At 37.5% G+C, this 21,654-nt stretch overlaps 1 protein-coding gene across 1 annotated transcript in view; it reads right to left on the bottom strand.

Annotated features, from left to right (window-relative positions):
* Nucleotides 1-21,654, bottom strand: part of CA10 (carbonic anhydrase X) — a 190,628-nt gene that overhangs the window by 26,365 nt on the left and 142,609 nt on the right. The window contains exon 4 of the mRNA XM_014949534.1: nucleotides 17,338-17,523. Within this exon, the coding sequence (XP_014805020.1) occupies nucleotides 17,338-17,523 (186 nt within the window). The remainder of the gene's footprint in view (nucleotides 1-17,337; nucleotides 17,524-21,654) is intronic.

The raw sequence follows: 21,654 nt of genomic DNA, 5'->3' as shown, positions 1-21,654 counted from the left end.
GTCAAGTAGAAGAAATTTGCTGCAGAAGAAAAGAGGGCAACTCACCAGGGAAATAGGTTTGCTCAAAATAATTGTGAGTTTGAACATCAAGGTTGAGATTTTTAGGACATTTCCAGAAAAAAAATCTGTAAGACTCTCAGGATGAGATGTAAAATTGCATTTGTTAGTACTTCAGGGCATTACATCTCTCCAACACATTATATAAAGTTGCTGTTGGCTCTTGTGCTCCAGTCCAAATTTCAATTCGTCTGCTTTTCCCCCTGTAATTTCAACTAAACTCAGCTGTTTTATCAAGTCAGTCCATATTTCTGCATGGAACTGAGGATGCCCACCTTCTTTTAACAGACTTGAATTTTGCTCCAATAGCACCAGTCAACTTTGGTTACTGCCAGCAGATGAAAAGATGAAATCAAAAACAAGTGAGGAGATGAATGTGCCCAGCAAGGATGGGATTCTTTTTAGCCATGCTCTTTTTCAGACTTTCCTCTAATGATGCCTGTGCCACCTAAGTCCATGAAGTTTTCTTTGCCCATACTCATACCCATGTATTCCCCTGCTTTTACGAACACTAAACCTCCCCCCTGCCCTTTTCTGGTCTGTTTCTTCCTGTAACTTAAAATCTGTCATTCTTCTAATGTTAGCACAGCCATCCAGCTGTGCCATTCCTCACTGTGCATTTCCTGGAGAAGCAAAATGGTCCTTAAATATACCCTAGTTTTCTTTCACAGTGGCGAGCAGAGGTTAGTGAATATATGTCTGAAACCAGACTGCTGCTTTTTCAAGGGGCTATCGCAGTGGGAAAGGGCAGCACAGCTGCTCTGCTGGCTACATTGTTGTGAGGATGTCACAGGTTGCTCTTGCAAGTGTTCCTGAAAGCACAGCAAAATAAGTTCAGATGCTCTGGCAGGTTATAGTAATGCACGTTTTCTTTGTACTGCCAAACTCTGGCTTTGCATTGTGTTTTTTAGCTTTGCTGCTGCCTAAATGAAATCACTAAATTTCAGAAATGCACAAGATCTAAAATGTTGCATTAGTTTAACTGTGTTTTAAAATGTGATTCTATAGCTTTTTATCATACAAGGAGGTCAAAGTCAATATACAAGCTAAATGTATAGAGTGATGCTGCAATTCAGCAGAATTGATGTTGTGGCTGAAAAACCCCCCGACCTTCTGAATTATTTTGACTTGTTTGATTCACACTGTTTGATCTCTCTTTGTGACAGATCAGACGAGAGAGTGGAGGAGGCAAAAAAAAGAGTGTATGGGCCAGCAAACTAATGGATGCACAGCCAGCTTTTCTTCTCCCGTCTCCCAACTTTGGAGCACTAAACTTTTACATTTTGTAATTTTTTAGCAAAGTTTATTATTCTGCATTATCTGAAGCACTACAAAGTACATATGCTGTTTTTATAAAAAAAGGCAACAGAAGAACTGCCTTCACCATAGAACATAGCTGGGAGAACAGATATAGGCTAAATCTGCTCATATTCTGAGTAGTGATCTGTAAGTACTGGATTTGTACTTCTGATTAATGATTTGATAAGTTTTTAGTAAGGAACAATAGAACAGAACGTATTTTTTAGCATCTTTCATGTTCCTGCTGTACTTTACGAGGGAAGTATTCACTACTCAGTAGTAGAGGAAAACCTTGGAGTTGGGGGCTGGCATTTGGCAACCATCACAAACACTCCTGATATCGAGGGGAGCTTCACAGGTGGCACAAGGACAAGGTGCTGTACAGGCTTAGAAGATCAGCAGTAGCTTGCTCACTGCTCTGTGCAGTTTTATTCACTCGTTATATGATGTTCTCAGCCAACTGGAAGTCTGGTGAATAAGCGATTTCATAATGCATAAGAACAGATCCACTTTGACATTATAATTCCTACTACTTAAAAAGATCCACATAAAACACTATGGTCCCTTTGGCTGAGGTTCAATTACAGGTCACTGTTGCAGAGTAGATGAGACAATGTTATGTCAGTGATATTACTGAATTGCTCAATTGCCAATGACTTCTGCAGTATCGCTTGTATTTTCTAGGAACTCTGTTTCAGTAAAGTATCTTTGACCATACAGGTCCATCTATATTACAAAAACAAGCTCTAATCTCAGTACAGAGAAAACTTTAGAGAAAACAGAAGTAAGAATGAGGATGCTGCTGCTGTTAACAAACATCTACTGTCCGTGAGCTCAAACAGATCAAAGACGGTGCCACCAGCAGCTGGGGTTCTGGCAGCTCCTCAGACACTCATTTCCTTCTGGTTCCTCCACTGTTAATAACAAACGAGGAGAAGGGTAAAACTACTAGCAGCAATAAAAACAGAAAATACTTTAGCAATTCCACAGTACAGCTCACTTGCAGCAGGAGCTGTTCACATTGCTTCAGAATAGGAGGAGGAGGAAAATTTTCCTTGAATCAAAATACTGAAGATGGCTTCTTAAGCAACAAAGGAAAATATTTTCACTTGGCTAACTAGTAATAGTGGATCATTTATTCAAAATAGCTCAGTGTTCAGTTGCTGCTGGTTTTGTCTTTATATATACACACACACACACATATATATGTGTGTATATATATAGTTTGTAGCTCATACTCTAGAAAAGTTGGCCAAAAAATGTAAGAGCTGATGCATCGCAGCAGGTCACAGGCTTCAAATTGCAAAGGCTATGCTGTTCTTTCTCAAGTTTTTGGCAATAGTTCTACTGTCTGCAGCTGGAGCCGTTCACAGCCATACATGGCTATTTTATTTTTGCACATAGTGCCGCTGCTGCAAATGAGATTTCCAAAATGAATTAAAATTACAAGGGAAGCCCATAGTTATTTTGCTGTTGCTACCATAGTGCAGTTGTTTTGCAGAAACTGGTAAGGCTCCACTTTCCACACAGATGAATGGTGAAAGTAATGTATACAAATGAAATGGGTGCATGTTAAGGATAAATTGTTTTATTTGCTTCATTAACAGCAATTTGATAAACAGTTATTCAGTTACAGACCTACTGATTAGAATCAATCAACATCTCAAAGTTTTAAGACTGTCAAAATAATTAAATGGCTCAATAAATCTAAGACTCTACATCCACAGAGAAATTACTATATATTCAGAGACATTTTTAAAGATATTTACTATATCAGCATTCCATGAACTTTGAGGATACATCTTGTAAATTATTTTCACTGCTTCATTGACTTTTAATATTGTCAATGCTTACAGCCCTACTGCAATTCAGAAGAAAGCATTTTGAGATTTACTTAGCTTGGCATATTGATTATGCTAGTCTTCTTTAGTTGGTATTGGTTTTATCTGCCTCTTTTGCTATATTTACATTACAAGTTTGGAACTTTAAAAAGTAGCCGGTAGACCTTCCTATTTAAGATATATATCTACCACCATGAATGAATCTTGAGAAGTCAGGTGGCCAAAATTTCCATGACTTTGAAAACATGGTGAGATCTCGTGTTCTGGTATTCACTGGCCATGATCTGTTGTCATGACAGCAGTTGACTCAGCCTCTCTGTCTCAGTCTACCCATTTGTAAAATCGGCAAAATAATTACACTGCAAGGTAATTGATAGTTAATGGGGAATGCGTTAATGACCGTAAAGTATTTGACAAAAAGCATTACAAGGGCTATCATTAGTGTCTGTTGTGAGCAGCTCTCAGTAGTTCTGAATATCCAAGGGGACCAGGATGTGACCGCTTCCAAACACTGGACATATCTGAATTAGGTTTTTGGTTCAGGCCCAACTCTAAACAAAACAATGAACTAAAATAAGACAGATGGTCTCTTCCAGCTCTTCATTGCACTTTTATTTTTCTCTTTACAAACATTGAAGGACAGATTTTTTAGCTGATATAAGATGATACAGCTCAGTAATTCCCTTGGTTTTCTAGAATTCCCTGTATTTTTATTTTTTATTTTAAACGATGTATGTCTTTAGATTTAATAATGGTCATTCACTTTGAGTTATAAGCTGCCACTTTCAGAGCACAAAATAAGGAATACCGTCAAGCAGTAAACAGGTAAAATTGATCTACTTCAAGCTGCCAAAAGAGTGTTTGATGATCACAACCAAAATATTGATGAGTTTACAAGATCATTTGAAAGACGGTTGAAAGATGGATGGCATCACAAAACTGATATGTTCTGTGCTAGTGAAGAAGTCTGCATCTGTTTAAAAATTCTGTTTTCACTCAGTCACTTGGTAATTTCTACACCATTAGCAATTTCTAGATACTTTATTATTTGGTAATACCTTATGTATATTAGATTAGAAAAAATGAATGTGAAGATATAAGAGCATATATAAGATCAGAGTGGAGCCAAAGCATTTTAAATTTAGATGGGTTTAAATATTTTAAATCCTAGGGATTGCATCCTGCGTTCCTTGTATTGTGACCCACTCTATTGTGCTTCTGCCAGTAATGACTGGATTGGAAACACGCATCCTACCTTACTTTGCATTTGTTGGCGTGCCCATGGTTTCACTTATTTCAGTGGGGTTGTTAATTTGTATGAAGATTTGTGGGGACAGACCCCAGATGTGTTGCCTAAATTCTTCCAAAAGATTTCCAACTTTATTTGAAGTATTCATCTCCAATACTGAGTATATCTAAAAAGTGGGTATGCATTTTCAAATAGGCCATAGGAAAAAGGCTTTTGGAACTTCAGATAATGATTTTTTTTTTTAATATTTTTTTTACCTTGCCTTTTTTCCTTTCATCATTTTCCTGGATTTCTAAAAGAAAATCCTATGAGAATGATACAGACAGACATTCATTAGAATCTGGAAGAACAAGGGTGGCTTGTTGGTTTTTTTTTTTCCTAATTAACTGCCGTAGGGAATAGCTCTACCAGTCAGGAGGAAGAGCGGTTCCTCTATTGTGCCTTTTGTGACTTAGGAACAGTAGATAGGGAGGCTCTAAGCTACAAATCAAACAGTGAAAATCCTCTTAACTGAACACACCCTTGGGCTTCACACAGAATAAGGCCTTATGCTAATCATAAGCAGAACTAGTTGAGATTTTTTTTTGCTGAAACAGGGTTTTGCTGAAAAATGCTTACGTGTCAAAACCAAAGTACCTTGTGGAGGGGACTTGATTTCAAAGAAATTTTGCTGAAACACAAGCAGAAGCTATCAGAAGCCTCCCTGATTTCCTGCCACTTTGTCTTGTGATCTTGCCAAGAGCCTGGAGACCCAATGTCTTCATCACTCTACTTGACCTTACACTAATTTGTTGGTTTTTCTGTGATGTCCCTCTCCTCAGCAGGACAGTAAATGTGTTTGAAGTTTTGTTTGTGGGCAGACTGTTAAAGGGACAATCTGGGCACATAGGGCATGGGAGCTTTATGACTCCTATAGAGAACTCTGCCTTAAACCACAACTCCTAGGGTTAAGCTGTAATTCACAGCCTTGGATGTGCATGGAAATATTCCTGTCCATTGCTTCTTTTATGGCGCTAATCACACCTAAAGCAGGAATGGTCAGGGGTGGCTCATACTGTTTAAATCCACGGCAGCACCACTCTCCAGAGCTTGTCTATTAGCCACTTCACTGGAAATTTCTCACTGTGACCACTGTTCTGAATGTAAAAATGGAACAAAACGTGCCAAAATCTGGAACAGTCTTGGTGGAATAATTTGTATTTTGGGTAAAACTGTCTCCACAGGTCAGTGCCACAATACTCTTTGGAAACAAGTCACAAACCCCAAAGCCACAAAGTAATTTTACAATACACAGAATTGGGACCAGAACTCTGTCTCTTTGTTTATTAGTTTCTGTCTTTGAAGCATAGTTCATGTCCTGCTAAAGGAATGTGTGGTAAAGAGGGCTTCAGATTTTACCCGTGATGGATTGTTCTGCAAATATTTTATGTATTTTTAATTATGCTTTTATTGGTAGCATATTTTTATGATATTTTATTGACCCTTCCCTGGTTTTTTGTGTGAAGAGAACAAGTAATGATCACTAACCTGTCTTCTTTCAAAGCATTTGGCAGTAGTACCTTTAGTACTAAGAAGTCTTTTATTCTTTTCTGAATCAGAATTCCTTATTTCAGACAACTATGCTAATTCATCGTGTATGCATATTACCATAACCTTTTTTGTTCTCTCAAAAAAAAGGGGAAAAAAAAAAAGATAAGTTTGTTTCTTGCTTCTGGAGAATCTTAGCAGAACCCCAATTTGAAAACTGTGTTCCTCTACTGCTTTATGTGATGAATTTTAATGCAGTGAAAGGTACCACAGCGATAGTTTGGAGCAGGAAGAAGGAACTTCTGTCTACACACCCTCACTGGGGTATTTCAAACTTACATGGTATGAAGGAAAAGGGCAGCAGGTAATGAGAATTGGGTGGCTGAGCTCTTGCAGCTGTGGATGCTCTCCGATTAAGTCCTGTATAAGCATGAAAGCTGCTGGGCCTCTGGCCACCATACCTACATGCTGTGCTTTGGAGAGAGACTTCAAAGTGTCAGGCTGGGTTGGAAATAACAGCATAGGATTGACACATCAGTCCTTGATCACTTTGTGCTTAGATTGTCTGAGGAAACGGGAAAAAAATGCTAAAGGTGAAAAGAATAACAATTCCCATAACAAAGTATGCCGAATGTTTACCGTTCACAATTAATACACCTTGAAAAATAAAAAAATATCTATTCTTCATTCATAGTAATTATGGATCTGGGAGAATGTGACAGCTGTTCCTGACCAGTTCTATACTGAAGGTTAAGCAGATTAAGGCTGTGTTACCAACTGACTCTGTTATTAGCAGAATTTCCAGGGACTAGATGGCAGTAGCATGTTCATATTTTGATAAGAAAGAGTAAATAAAATTGGAGATGATGGGAAGAGGTGGATAGTAATGGACTTGCCCTTTCTAGCTAAAATCCAGAACTCTCTTTACCTTTGACAGAACTTGCAGAGCAATAGTTTTTATGTGGTGCTTTTCTAACCTGCCTGTGGCAAATCGTCAATTAGAAAATGTTTTCATGGCAGTTGGATTAAAAAAACATCCAAACTACTGAAAAGTAGCTGAATAGAATGAATTAATTTTTACTGAGTTTTAATCCAGCAAATCTTGGCAGGTGTCTGCAGCAATGTCCAACAATGTCTAGTTAGTTTATGCGGAGATAAGAGTGCGGACAAAGAAAGGTGAGACATTAAAAGATAAACAGAAAAAAATGGACTTTGAAGAAATATGGTTTGACCTTGTCAATTCTAATTCTCCACAGTGTTAACACTGATGCTGTTGTGCTACTATCGCTCATGCCATTTTAAAGGCAGGTATGCCTGAGAAACTGATCTAATTGTAATAATTTTAGAAAGACAAGTTTATGAAATGATAACGAAAACAGCTGATGTCCATGGTTAGTATATAAATAACAAATCATACCATTTCACCTTAGACAAAAGTCCATTGTTTTCATGAGAGTTGTTGTCCAGGATAATGTTTGTGGTAATTGCTCACTGGTTTTTTTTATTGTTTTGATAGATTGTAATGATAATAAAAATTCCCTTATGCTTGCTTTCTATTTTTTGGGGGGTTGTTTATAATAGCTGCAAGAGCTTTTGTATAAGAAGTTAGTCTGGTTCCTCCTCTCTGTGGAATATTATATTTAATATATTTGGGGGAAAAGTTAAACTTTACAAGAAGTGTAGTGAAAAAATAATTACAAAATAACATAAAACCCATTTCAAAATGGGTGTAGCTTTTTGGCTGCAGAGGTGAATTACTCTTTAATTAAAAAGAAGAATCATCCCATAGCAAGTAAAGTCACCCCAAGCAAATGATAATAATTTGGAATGAGGCAAAATTAATACTTCACAAGTGACACTGGAGGTTTAGAGTGCTGAATGTTTTAATGTCCCAGCGGTTTAAAAGAACAAATCCTACAGCTGCTACTCTAAGCAGAAAAACTCCACCTTATTGCTTTATGATGCTGGATTTTAAAATTAAGGCACCAGAGGGATTTAGATTTTAGTCTGTGACAGACTGTGCTCTCGGTACATTGACACTCTCTTCCATTTCTCCCTCCCCCCCCAAAAAAGAGAACAGTTGGTAACTGAAAAGTACACATGTGCAAAAATATATTTATTGCTAAAGGGATCTGTTTCACTTAGTATCTAAGAAATTCAGTATTTTTATTCCATGCAGCAGATATTTTTCTGTGTTACATGCTACTTTAATATAAGCTGACTTTGTCAAAGAGCTTGCAATTTGTTTGGACAGCCCCTACAATTCTGCTAACGGACGGATAGTCCACAAGATTCAGAAAAGCAGTGTCCAAAGAAGGAAAGTTTACTGACACGGAATACCCACATGTGAGCAGATAATGAAAAAGAAGGACAAACCCTCAACTCTAAAAATCTGCCTGTGCCATTTCTTAAATTTGAGTATGTAGCAGACAGTATCTACGGAGCTTGTGTCACAAGATCTCCAGAAGGCAATATACAGAAGCAAAAAATACTAGGTCCTAGAAATGGAGCTCCTTGTATCAGGTGCCTAGAATTTCCTATGCAGAATCCAAGAAGAATAATGTTCTTTGGAAAAACATTGAGAAATCTAGGGAATTCGGGTGCTTTCAGACTTAGGTGACAGATAAGCAAACATTTGCAGAAATGTTTCTGATTCTTGCTATAAGTGACTTGAGAGTAGAAGTCCTATTGCATGTCAGCAGAAAGAATGAAGAGAACTTTTGTGCCACATAGCAGCAGGTACCCCAACTTCAAGAACCTTTCCTTCATTGCTCTAAGAATAACTCACTTAAACATTATGTACAATATTTTCAAATACTAAAATATTTAACAATGCTTTCTAGAAATCAATTAATAATCTACAGAAATCAGGTGATCCCTGTATCTTTTGTTGCCTGAAATGTTAATGTATTCAATTATTCCAGAATGGCTTAATGCAATTTGTTTTGGGCATTTTTACCAGGTCTAAATAATCAAAATGACAACATACTAAAATACTTCTGAAAAGGTCCTTCATTTATTTGAACTGTAATTTTCACCTGCTTTAACTACACAAATACCTCAGTAATGTGATAAAATGAAAAAGTGCAAGTCTAAAACAAAAATCAAAATCCTGCTCGGATACCTGAAACTTAGTCTCAAATTTTATAAGTGGTTAAACACTTGTTCTAAAGCATCATTCAAACTCCAGATGGCTTCTAATGATTGTTTGGGATTAGATTATAAAATTAAATGACTGTTCCTTTCAGTTATATGTTATTGTTAGTCTTTCTGCTAAAAGAAGTAAATACATAATTCTCTCCCCTATCTTTTTCTTGGTTTGTGTTCTATGAAGAATCGTAGTTAGATCTAGGTCCAGTCCTGATTCCCTGGTTGTACAATAACTAAACTTCCATGGTTTATACACCACGAGAAACACCCTATTAAAATCTGCTTCAAATAAAACTGGAAAAGTTTAATGGTTTTATCTGTGCTATCATAAAATGCACGCTTAGACCTATAGCACAAACTGTAAATTCTTCTACTTGCAAAAAAATAAGTCAAAAACCTCATTTGTATTTTCACTGCTAATCAGGTTCTGGAAAGGTGAAAAAATAGCATGACTGGTATTTATGATATGAGAAGCTGATTATACGTGAAGTCAAATTCTTTATTGCTGATAAAGTTTGGACATTATATAACTTCATTTGTGTAATTAAGGTTTCTTCCTAAGGGAAGGATAAACCAAGCTATTTGTGAAATGTAATTTCCTTTAAAAATGGCAGTATGACTCCAACAGCTCTAAAAGTAAGACTGTGACTGCGAGAGGACACTGGCACTGTCTGGCAATGCAGCCATTCATACAAAATGGAGTTTTTACTTGCTGGGTTTTTTCCTATTCATATATTTAGGATCAATGATTTATAGTTGCTACACCTTCACTTGATTCTGTAACTTCTCCTGGCTATTGAGCTTTGGGATTTGTTATTTAACAAGCGTACATTACCCATGACTTGAAGATGAAAAAATGGCCAAAAATCTGGCCAAAAAATAAAGGAAGGAACATAAGTTAACAGTCAACTATTGCACTTCAAAGGTGTTGAAGATGAAACTGCTTTTGAAGGTCACTAAGGATTAAGATGCATTTTTAGCACGTAGCCAGTGTAGGAAGTTCACTGCATTTTGATGTAAAATATACCACAAAATTTTCTCTTCCGTATTCCCAGAAAGTCATCTTTCTCATGGTTTCCAACAGAGTAGTTCAAAAGGAGAAGCTTCCTTGATAAGAAATGCCGACTGCATTTTAAATATTGCCCATTTGCTGCTTACAAAATATCTGGGTGTCAACACATTATTCTGATGGGTACTTTACAATTGTTATTACTGCCGTGTAGCCCTGGATGTTCAGACAGTTCTGGCTTTCCACCCATCTTCAGCATTCGGTTTCAAGAAATCCTTCTCTGTCATCTCCTCTCCCCACCATTCTGTCCATAAGTCAGTGTATGTAACACTGAAAATCTCCCACTAAAAAACCTCTAATTGAACATGAAATCAAGTAAATGGAATTGGGTGCATTTTTAGCTGCAGACCTGTTTCTCATCCATCAACCAAGTAACAGTTAAGTGTGTGTAACTCAGATGCTTTGAAGGATTTCTTAAGGATAAGAAATGTAAATGCACAGGGTCAGAACAGATTTGGGGAAACGATATGCAGTCTCATGAAATCTGCAGGAATTTTATCTCTTGTAGCTTGTTGCTTTATATACTCCTATGTGGCCACTGAGGGCTAAGTTTACTTGTTCTGTTGCTGCGTGCCCCAAGCGTTTTTATCCTTCTCTTCCTTTGGGACTGATCCAGCTGAGGTGGGAGGCGGGTGCTGAGCCGATGTGTGGGACTGAGGAGCACGGCTGCCTTCCAAACTGCTGGGGCTGCACAGAGCCCAGAGGCACTGTGGCCCCGCTGCCTGCGAGAGCAGAGAGCATCTACATACAATGTAGAAGTAGATGTGTAGAAGGCTTGCTTAAATGTTGCAGTTTTACAGGGAGCCTAAGGGATGTTCAGGTTTCTGCTTTGCCCAGGAGTCTCAGAGCATTTTCATCTGCCTCTCCAGCTCTGCTCGCTCGCCTGGCAGGGAGGTCCCAGCCCAACAGCTGAAGGGGCCAGGTAATCTAAATTACACGTTTGTACAAACAGAGTACAGTTAATTATTGTGTATTACTTCATGCAGTTGTTCTGGAACAATATGATCTCTATCTGACAGAAAAATACACGGTAACCTTCCTATAACAGTTCGTTTCTATTCCATCTATACTGTACTGTGGTCACCTACTATTTATTGCTGGTTTCAGGTGCAGTACATGCATTAGCCTTAGCACCTTATGGCTATTTAGTCAATAAAACTTTTCCTTAGTATCTTGATTTATCATCTCATTTTTCTTTGGGAACATCTAAAGATGTTTTTGATAAGTTTCACTTCATAAAATAACATAGGTTTCCAGTGTGCCTCCCTGCAAGCTTTGCTGTCTAGATTGTCGTGGTAGAGTTCTTCCTTGGACTATAGTTTGGTGGGTTTTTTTTTTCCCCCCTGTGGACTGTGCTTTTAAATCCAGAGAGGTCTGCTGTCCAGAGGGAGAGGGAGAGGGAGCTGTTTCATCTCCATGTAGTCTTAGAGAGGAGACAGACCAGGCAGCCTCCTACCAAACCACATCTCTGTTAAAGAGCTTAATTTCCTCATAAAGTCAGCAGAGGGTGGAAAGGAATTTCCATTGGATGATTCAGAGCTCTTAAATTAGCAAACCACAGTCAGTTGTGAATACGCCTCACTTTGTGCTAATAAATTGTTCAATCCTATTTTCTTTCATATTAACCAGCAATAAAAACCCATTTAACTTAAAATATAAAATCGATTTTGGTTTAGAAAAGCACAATAAGCATGTGTTGATGAATAAGCGTCTTTTGGACTTTAACTTTGCATTTTATGGATATTAATATTTTATAAAATTTTGGGTGAAGCCACCTGTAATCTTCAGGGTGGACAGAGGTGCATTCTTGCAACTAATGCACATGCTCATCTCCCACTGATTTTGAATTACTTATGTGAATAGTCTCCTTACACTGTCGTGATGACAATACCACCACCTCTTCCTGATTTATATTCTGTTCCTATAGCAATTTAATTCATTATCCTATTGACTTTCTCCTCTGAAGCTGAACATTAATCTGAAGGTTATAGAGATTTTACTAAACCACCCTTCCATTAGACATGTGTTCCCTCATCTGGTACTTTCCTCAGAGGCTTATTTTTCACCATTAATAAGCACTGGAATACAGTAAACATATTCTGGCTGAAATACTTAAAAATGACCTGCATCATTTCCAGTAAAGTCCCCAAAATGTAATACAGATGGCCCATGGCAACTGATAGATCTGAATTCCAGACTTCTCCTGCAAGCCGTTGGCAGGAGGGCCGGCTCGGCCCGCTTTCGGCTCCGTAACCACCTCTAGGGACATGGTCACGAAGAAGCAGGACATTCCTGTCCTCTCTGCTCAGGGACATGGCTAGCTGATGTAAAGCACCTTTCCTGAGGAAGAGGAAGGGTAATCTAAATACGGGCTGAGTGTAGGGAACTGTGTGGAGAAAACAGGGGCTTTTTTGCGTAACTGACCCATAGGTCAGAAAAGGAGGCAGAGTCCTCAGCCAAATGTCACATAAATGGCTTGTTACAAGCAACACAACATAGAGTTGGCCTGTACTTGCTGTTTCTTCTGACATGCTAGTTGGCCATGGCTTGCTCTGTTTTGCCAGCATAACTAAAGTCATAGAGTATATACAGTACTTTATTGCAGTAAAGGGTTGTTGGTTGGCTTGGGTTTTTTTAGATTTTTTTGTTAGAGGGGTTTTTTTGGTATAAACAATACCAACATTAGGATTTTTGGGGAGGCTATCTGGAACCACACAGGCAAGTCCAAAGTGTACAGAAGGTGTCAGTGACAGAGCCACTGCTTCTGATTTAAATTCAGACTAATTCTGCAGCAGGCTGGATTAAATTATTCCAGCTGGCCAGATGTTTCTTATAGGCTGTCTCTCTGACAGCCCTGCTTCTAAAAATATTAGAAGTTGCATTTGCAACACTGATCTCTCAGAGGAGTAATCCTTTACTATCACTGTAAGTCCCACACTCACGTAGAATATGCCTGCAGTTAAAGAAATTGCAGTAGCAGGAGAAGGCTGGTATTTCAGAATTTCCAGCTTCCCCCTTTGATTCCCATTTTCTTGTATTTTATTTGGTTTTCCTAGTGGCTTTTAGCAGCAGCAGAAGTGAATCTCAGTTCCAAACTGTGTGTATAGCCTGTATTCATTTATCTAGGTAGTATTCGGGCTTTCATTTTACTTCTTGTGTAGTGGATGAAATTGTTGTGTGTTTATAATCTCTGTCAATGGGTTGAAAAGGGTGACTTAGTGGGTAGAGAATATTTTTTTCATGTGTTGTGGACTATGGTCTCTTGTTTGAAAGTCTCCAGGTATTGTGTTTGTGAAAAATGCATAACCCCAAATAATTAAGCCCCTTGACTTTCTGCCTTTACATTGATAAGGCTACTATGAAGTACAGCCATAAAGTAGTTGGAGGTCTCCTGCGGCACATTTTTCCTTTTTCTGCTTAGGAAATAAAATTGGTATGTGTTTTTATGACTTTGCCACATGATGAAGTTAAAGGGTCCCGTTTTCACCATGAACCTTTTGGAGCTTGTTACCTTTTTATTTTAAGAGGTTAGACAGTGTCTGAACAACAGCACTCTGGTAAATTCTGCTCTGTTTTGTGCTGCTGCTGTCTGAAAGGAAGATGGTCTTTCTTATTAAACGATATGGACTCTGAAGCATTAAAAACTTTTGCATAGAGACATTAGGCAACAGACACAAATGATTGGTGTCTTAGTTGGAGACTTTGCTTGAGCCAAGATTTTCTTTTAATCATTATAATACAGTAGGATGCTTATGCAAAGAGTAGGGAATTAAACACACTCAAGTATGTATCAAAGGGACAAGTAAATGCTCAATTTAATATTATTTAAGCATTCCAAAGCCTGCCTTTCTTTCCACTGTAGCAGTGCCAAACATATTGATGATAATCTGATACACAGTTTTAAAGCTCTTACACTCAAACTATTTAAGCATTAGTTCAGTTCTTTTGCCTTCTGAAGTGATAATTAGTAGCTAAAAGGTAACCAGATTATTGTGGAGATCTCTCTTGACAGCCTTTAACACCTAGTTAAATGTTAAAGCCTGGAAATTACATGCCTCTCAGTATCATTCAGACCACAGCATATTTTGAAGCAATTTGCTATTTCTAGATTGTTTTTCATGCCATGGTACCACTCTGGTGCTCTCTAGCTTGCTCTGATTGTCTGCCCACTTGCAGAACATCTTCACCAGGCAAAAAAAGTCCGCAAGAACAAACTTCTTGCTTAGTACAGGTATTAGGTGGGATTTCCAGATGTGTGAGAACATTGCAGCTGATTCAAGATATACTGGGGCTGTTAAACCTTCTGCCTTGTCTGCACTCGGATTTCATTTAGGTCTGTTTGAGCCAATCTCTGGTTTGCCCGTGTTGGGAGGGAGAGGTGCCCTGACCTCTGCCCAGGCTCCCCGACTCCAGACAATGTGCTGACTTTAACGTGCATTAGTGAAAATGAGGGGATGGGGATGGATGGGAGTGGAGGGAAGGAGAAGCAGGAATGAGCTGATTGTGATCATCCTGGGATGGATCACACTTCTTGGGTAACATCTTCCTTGGGGATTGTTTCCACAGCAAAATAGAGTTTTCAGTAAAACCCGTAGTGGGTTTGTCCAACACATAAGAACGGCAGTAACGGGGCAGTGTCATGGGAGTTAGAGTGTAATTAGCAGTCAGTGTAATCCTGTAATGATTTTTCTCTGGTTGCCTATGCCTCCTAAAGCCTAAGCCAGCAAATATTCATTGCTGTTCTTACCTGTGCTACCTAAATTAAAGCAATGCACTTATGCATTTTTTTTCTCTATCCCGTCTCCTCTGACAGCGTTATCCAATGCAGAAGTGATAGTAATTAGCAGCAACAGTCTTGAAAGCATATGTTACGTTATAAAGACATGTACTCTATCATAAAGTCAGCTTGCTTGTCTACAGTTTTCTTACTGTAGTTGCTGGGAGCTGTAGACATTACATCTTCCAGTGCTGAGAGCTTATTGAAAATCACTTATTTATACAGACAGCACTTGTATGGGTGGATGTATATTCTAAGAACACCGTCAGCTGCCGTCCTTCACTGAAAATTTGCAGCCATACTATTCAGCGTGATTGATTTGACTCTGTGCTTGTGCTTTGGAAACAATATGTGTTATATAAATAAGACTTAACTGTAGAGATGCAGGTTCAAATTAGTAATTAGTACTTGACCTTATTGGAACTCTCCTGTCCAGCTGCCCAAAATGGCTGTCTGAAACTTTGAAAAATGCATCCTCAAAGGACGGAATTCATCCCTCCATCTGAAACAGGTGTCCAGCCTAGGCTGCTTGGCCTGTTGTTTGTCTCTGCACTGTTGTCAAGGGAGATGCATCTGCACAGAGTGATTTGTCCTGTCCTAGGAGATGTGTCTCTGGCTATCAGGAATGATCATCCTCTGATGATGCTAATCTCTATTCACTGCAGGAGGAATTCAGATAACTAGGTGGATCCTGCATATACTGTGGATCCAGCTGTGTGTGACTGACTGACTGACAGCAGTTTCCACTTAGTTTGGTTTTCTACTTTTATTGAGAAAGACTTGAGATCTCTGATAGCAAATAATACCAAATGTTAATAGTGTTTAAAAACTCCTCCTTTAAAAACCAGAAGAGCCTAGTTAAGTGTTAGCATTAAGTATTGCAAAACAATGCTCTACATTTTTACCTTTTGTTATAGTCTATTAATGATAAATTTATAACTTAAGAACTCTTAAAAATTCATGAAATTATGCTGATACATCACATCAAATACAATGCTATCTTTCAACCAGATTTTTACTTTTCTGTTCAGCCGACCTGCTTTTGTTTGAATATTGCTCTTCTGTAAATCTGATTAGCAAAGCAAAGACCTTATTTACTACAACATACTTAACTTTCAGCTCTTAAAGGAATAAAACATTATATGTTCACTTATCATAGAATTTAGGGAAGGCAACCAGAAGTCAGTTGTGCAAGGCATGAATAATTTCATGAACAAGCTGCCACTGGCTATATTATACATCTTTGTAGCTTATAAAACAAAGCAAATTATTACCATCAATTATAATACCATCATTTGACAACTCTGCAATTAATTTTCTGCTCTTAAATAACTGCTGTTGCACAGTGCCAAAAAAATGCCATGCATTAACTGACTCATCACCAGAGCCTCTGATAGAGAGTACAGATGGTAATTTGATTATTCATCTCCAAGAAAATTAGTGCTTTATTATGAAAAACTATTCATCTTGGTCTAGTGAAAGAATGGTAGAGGATACCTTGAGTATCTTTAAAAGTAATCTCTACAGTAATATACAGTTATTCTCAAGTATTATTTTAGTTTTAAGATTTGTGGAGCAGAGTTGTGTGCTAGATAGTTCCAGATGGGATACTACAAACCTCATGCATTACTTCTAAGTAGAAATGTTCCTACGTAAGAAGAATGGAAAGATTCTGTTTTGTCACCAGAAAGCCTGCAACCGTTACTATACATTTTGAAAAAATACTCCATACACAAGAGTAAAATATTTATGCAGCAGGAGTAATGGGTTACCCTGCAACAGCTATCAGGATCGTTAAATTATGGTCTTTTCTGGGACACTTACAGACACATATTTAACACACCAATTCTGCCAGGGTTTACTTGTGGAGTTAACTTTGTTTCCTGAACAGAACAACAGATTTCTGTGGAGCCATCTCTAAAATTAAGTATCACCTGATTTTTATATGAATCAAAGGCTGAATGAAACAACGTAAAGTGTTACACATCGGTGAGCAACAAAAGCAGCAATTTTATAAGAGCTTGGAGCACTTTCAGTTTTACTTTGTGGTTAATCTCGTGTTTGCATTTACTAGGGATATAAAGGACCCACCAAAAGATATTTCATTACTTTGTAAGTAGTGCATATGAGAATATAGGGTGTCTATGCACACGATAAACACAACAGTTCAACAGCTTCATTTTTAGATACAAGTCACACAATTTGCAGAGCATGGGGAAAAAAAAAAAAAAAGAAAAGTTAGTCCCTGATTTTCAGAATGGATAAAGGGAAACCATACGTACAGATTAGTTTGCAAATACCTTCAGGCAGAAATGGAAAGTGAGTAATTCATACTGGTTCATTTGTACCTCCAAAGCTGCTGACGTACCTCCCCAGAGAAGGCCTGTCCATTGAGTAGGTGCTCTGATCCCTGGCTGTCTTCACTTCCAAAGTGTAACCGGATTTCCTCTAAGCGGTGACTGTACGTCATGGGGCCTCCAGAGATGTTGACCAAATGCTCTTTGTCTAATCGTAGAGATACATGTCTCCCTGTATTATACATCGTCCCACTGACCTAAACAAAATGGAGGGGAAAAAAAAAAAGTGCATTTTTTCAAAATAATTTGTAAATCCTAGAAACTAGTTCGATGTACTTAAAGAATTTACTCTTTCCACACCTTCATTTAAATGTAGTATTAGATCATACTGTTGTGAGATGAAATACGCAACCTGAGGTTATACATCAACTTCTGCTTTGAATCTTATACTGTATATTCAAATATTTTGTCAAATCTATATGTACATATTTTAGCCAGGGGCACATGGTTAACACAGTGAATAGGATTATTATACTTCTAAATATGTAGGCTTTTAGAACATTTTTTATGCAAGGTCTGAATAATGGCTTCATTACAAAATTTCTGCACTGAAAATGGGAACATTTCAGCTGACATAAATTATTTAAGTACACTTGAACAAATCTGAAATTTAACTCATTTTTTCCTTCTTTTAATATTTATAACAAAGTTATCCAAAAGTAAAGGTGCTGCACAAAGCAGAAATATAATTATTCATAAACAGGGGGCCTTACTCCTACTGGAGCTACAGGTAAAAACTTTCATTGTCCTCCTCTGCAAGTCTCTTTGTTTTGTCATGAATATTTTATGTTTACAATTGCCAGATATTTTAGCCGTAGCGGTACAGAATTAATTACAATTTGATCATATACCTCTAGTTCCTAGTATTCATCTTTATTTTTAAAAAGACTGAATGTTGTGCTTCGTTTGCAAACTGATTTACAGCTGCTGTAATGAAAAAGAAAATGATTGTGGAAATTTTTCATGTGGAATATAATTCTGTCATAATTTCCACTGTCATAGGAAAAATTCCCATAGCAAGAGGTTCCTTAATTTATGCCATTAGAAAGGGAAATATGCCAGTTTGAGTTGAAGTAGAATTGTGATTTATTTAAAAGCATTTTGCATGGATACAAATGGTACACTTGAATAACATTCATTTACTTTAAGAAGAGGAAGTGTAGCAATAATATGCTTTGTTGCACTTGAATTTAAAATTAAAGACATGAGTATTATGTATTATATCCTATACTACATCAGTACTATAGTAATTAACGTTGCTGCAGTGTCATTTTATCTGTAATACTAATTACTGAGTTTCAATGACCTGTTTTCTTGCACAGTATGTTGTAAAAAGTTACACTGAACAGACTGTGCAATAGAACTAAATGGATGAGATTAAACAGCTTTTGATTGTTGTGTTTTTTAAACTTTGATACAGATGTTCTATTTTTTGTGTTTATTGCAATTCAAAATAAGCAGTAATAAATTTCTTGTGAAAAGTAATAAACACAAATACTCCTCTTCACTGCAAATAAAACACAATGATCTTATTTATAAATGCTCCTTAGTATTTCTGCTTGACTTTGCATCCATAATAATTAAATACCAAGTTTAGTTTAATAGGTGGAAGAAGGTCAGTTCATTGAATTCAGTTTCAGTACACTGCATATGAATGACATAAAATTGCTACTCATAAGTAACAAATGTAGTTTAAAAATAAATAGGAGAAAATGGCTTAAAGCTTCTTATTTACATTTGGAAACTCAGGCTTCACTGAACGCTCAGTTAAATTTAGCAACTATGCAAAATATTCAGAATCCATTTTCTTACTTAAATTGGCACAAATCTCAAATTAGGTTGCCATTATTTTCTATCTCAAGGTAAAAGTGACCCAAATAACCCCTAATATGAATCAAATAACTCTCCGTGGAGCAGAGAGGGGAAATGATGAAGCAAATGCATGAACAGGAGTAACATTTGTCTTTCTCATTTCCCGCCTCATAAAAATGCAGTGCTTGTCCTGAGATTGTATTGACTGTCTTAAAACAATTTCCCTACTATAGAAATCCCCTGCACGGGCACACAGCCTTGTCTCCAGCAAGGACAAAGTCCAACATCTTCAATATATAAAATGCAAGGTCTTGCCCTTTTACCTGCCCTCTTAGGTTTAAGTGAAGCACTAGTTTTCTTGTTGTGAGTGTGTGCCCGGGGGAGGAGAAGCTGCGGAAACCAGTCCTGATTCAGGACCTAATTGCACCCGATGTGCCCATTTCTTTTCTTTAGAGTGTCAGCAGGTACCACCAGTACTAGGAGCTTTTGATGGGTACTTCTTTTATGGGCATTTGCTTACTACGAGAATATAAATGGCTTTTATTTGTCATCTACTCAGATTACATCTCATTGAAATATTTAGGAACCTTTTTTTTTTTTATTTCTGGAGACTTTCTGACTTGCCAAGATTGTATAGTAAGCTGTGCTTCATTATGGGAAGTACCACTGTAATGCTATGTGAAATACATTATTGCTGTTCAGGATATTGTCTGTTTTGTATACAAACCCAATATCTTATCACATTAAAAGTGTACATTTCAAATACAACCATTTACAGTTGTAGGACATAGTATCACATAAGTGTAATCACCTTCTGTTTGCAAGCTCAAAGTCCACAAATGCATTATACTCAGTAGGAAAGCATCATGCAAAACGCAATGCAAGAAAAAAAAGTTGTCTTCCATTGTTTTCAGCAGAAAATGATGAGTTGTCTTTTCACTATGTGCAGCTTTAACTGCTGCTAGAGAAAAGAAAGATCTGATTATATTCACTATTTGAACCTACTGATAAAAGAAGGATTTTCTATATTTCATGGTACTGAGCCATTAAAGTGATGGTGCAATCTCCCTCTAGAACATCAAACTGAGTTGGTTTTGTGGAAAGCAAAGTTGCATGTGGTCTTGTAAAAGGCCGCAGGCACAGAAGTTAACGAGGAGGGATTTTCTGTATCTTGTATGTTCTCCTAAAAGATAAACAGCATGAAAACAGGGACTCCTTATGGGAAAGATGTTGACTCTGCCTCATACAGTCAACAATATCTGCTACCCCAGAAAGCACAGTATTTATTTCTTATACCATTTTGTGGATTGGATAAAATGTTACAGGGTAGTTCAAAAGGATAACGTAAAATCTGTTAAGATATATATAACTATTTCCTTAATGTGTCAGACTAATCTTTAGTGCTAAGTCCTTCATAGTGATGGCCTTTATGTTGCTTCTTGCTCTGCTATTAAGTTACCCTTTTGTTCTGTGTTTCTGTTTGACTTGAGCGTCATATAAAGATGAAAATATAGCAAACAAACTCGGGGGAAAGAAAGAGCTTTAAATCTTGCCCTCCAGTTTTTCAAAAGGATCAATATTCACATTAATCTTATGCACTAGAAATAAGACTGCAGTAAAGAAAACATATATTAAAATGTCAGTAAAAGCCTGTCTGAGAAAACAGCCAAGTCCAACGTTGTCAAAGTTAATGATCGTACCACACTTTTTGTTCACCCCATTTTCCTCATACACCAAGAAATGTTTCCAAACAGGTAATTTTACCTGTGGCAAAATCCCCAATAGAAAGAGCATGTTGATGGGCTTCAACTTTAATTGTGGAATAGTTCAACTTTGGTAGACTTTAATTAAATTATTAACATATTCCTGATGTAGTTATTTTCTATTTAATCTCATTCATTTTAATTCTTGCTTCACAGAGCTTTGTGCACATAATTGCCCAGCAGCATTATTCTCTCTCTTTATCTCGATGCAAGACAGCCACACGCTGCTAAAATATTCTAGACTACGTTTCTAAGTAAGATCTGAATACTCCTGTGGTATCTGTGTATAACTTCCAGTCCTCTGATCACAAGTCAAGTCCTAATTCTGCTCTTTGAAAGGTAGAGAGCCAAAAAAAGCATACCTAATAAGCACAAACTTTTTGATGCATGTTTGTCTTGAAACTCTACAGACCATTATGACCATTAGGAAAAAAGAAACAAACAAAAACTAACCCCAAAATATTTTTTTCCAAATGATGTCCTTTAACCCTGCATTTGTGGAAGCATTTTTGTTGTGGCCTAGTTAACTGCGTACCTCGTTCACTTCTTTTCTGCCACAACTAGTCCTCAGCTAAGTATGTTTCAGAACTTCCTTTGTGGCCTACATCTCTATGATACAGTCTGTGTTAAAATAGCCTTCAAAACCCTGAGCAGGAGGAGTGACAGAAAAAGCAGCTTGTTTCAGGGCTGTGCTAGAAATGTAAGCAGGGGATACGAGAGGAAAGGAGAAGGAGCTGAGAGGGATTCTTTGCC

This window comes from Calidris pugnax, unplaced genomic scaffold, assembly GCF_001431845.1.
Source record: "Calidris pugnax isolate Ruff unplaced genomic scaffold, ASM143184v1 scaffold9, whole genome shotgun sequence".
Classification (NCBI taxonomy): domain Eukaryota; kingdom Metazoa; phylum Chordata; class Aves; order Charadriiformes; family Scolopacidae; genus Calidris; species Calidris pugnax.
This window is presented reverse-complemented; position numbering and strand designations above follow the sequence as displayed.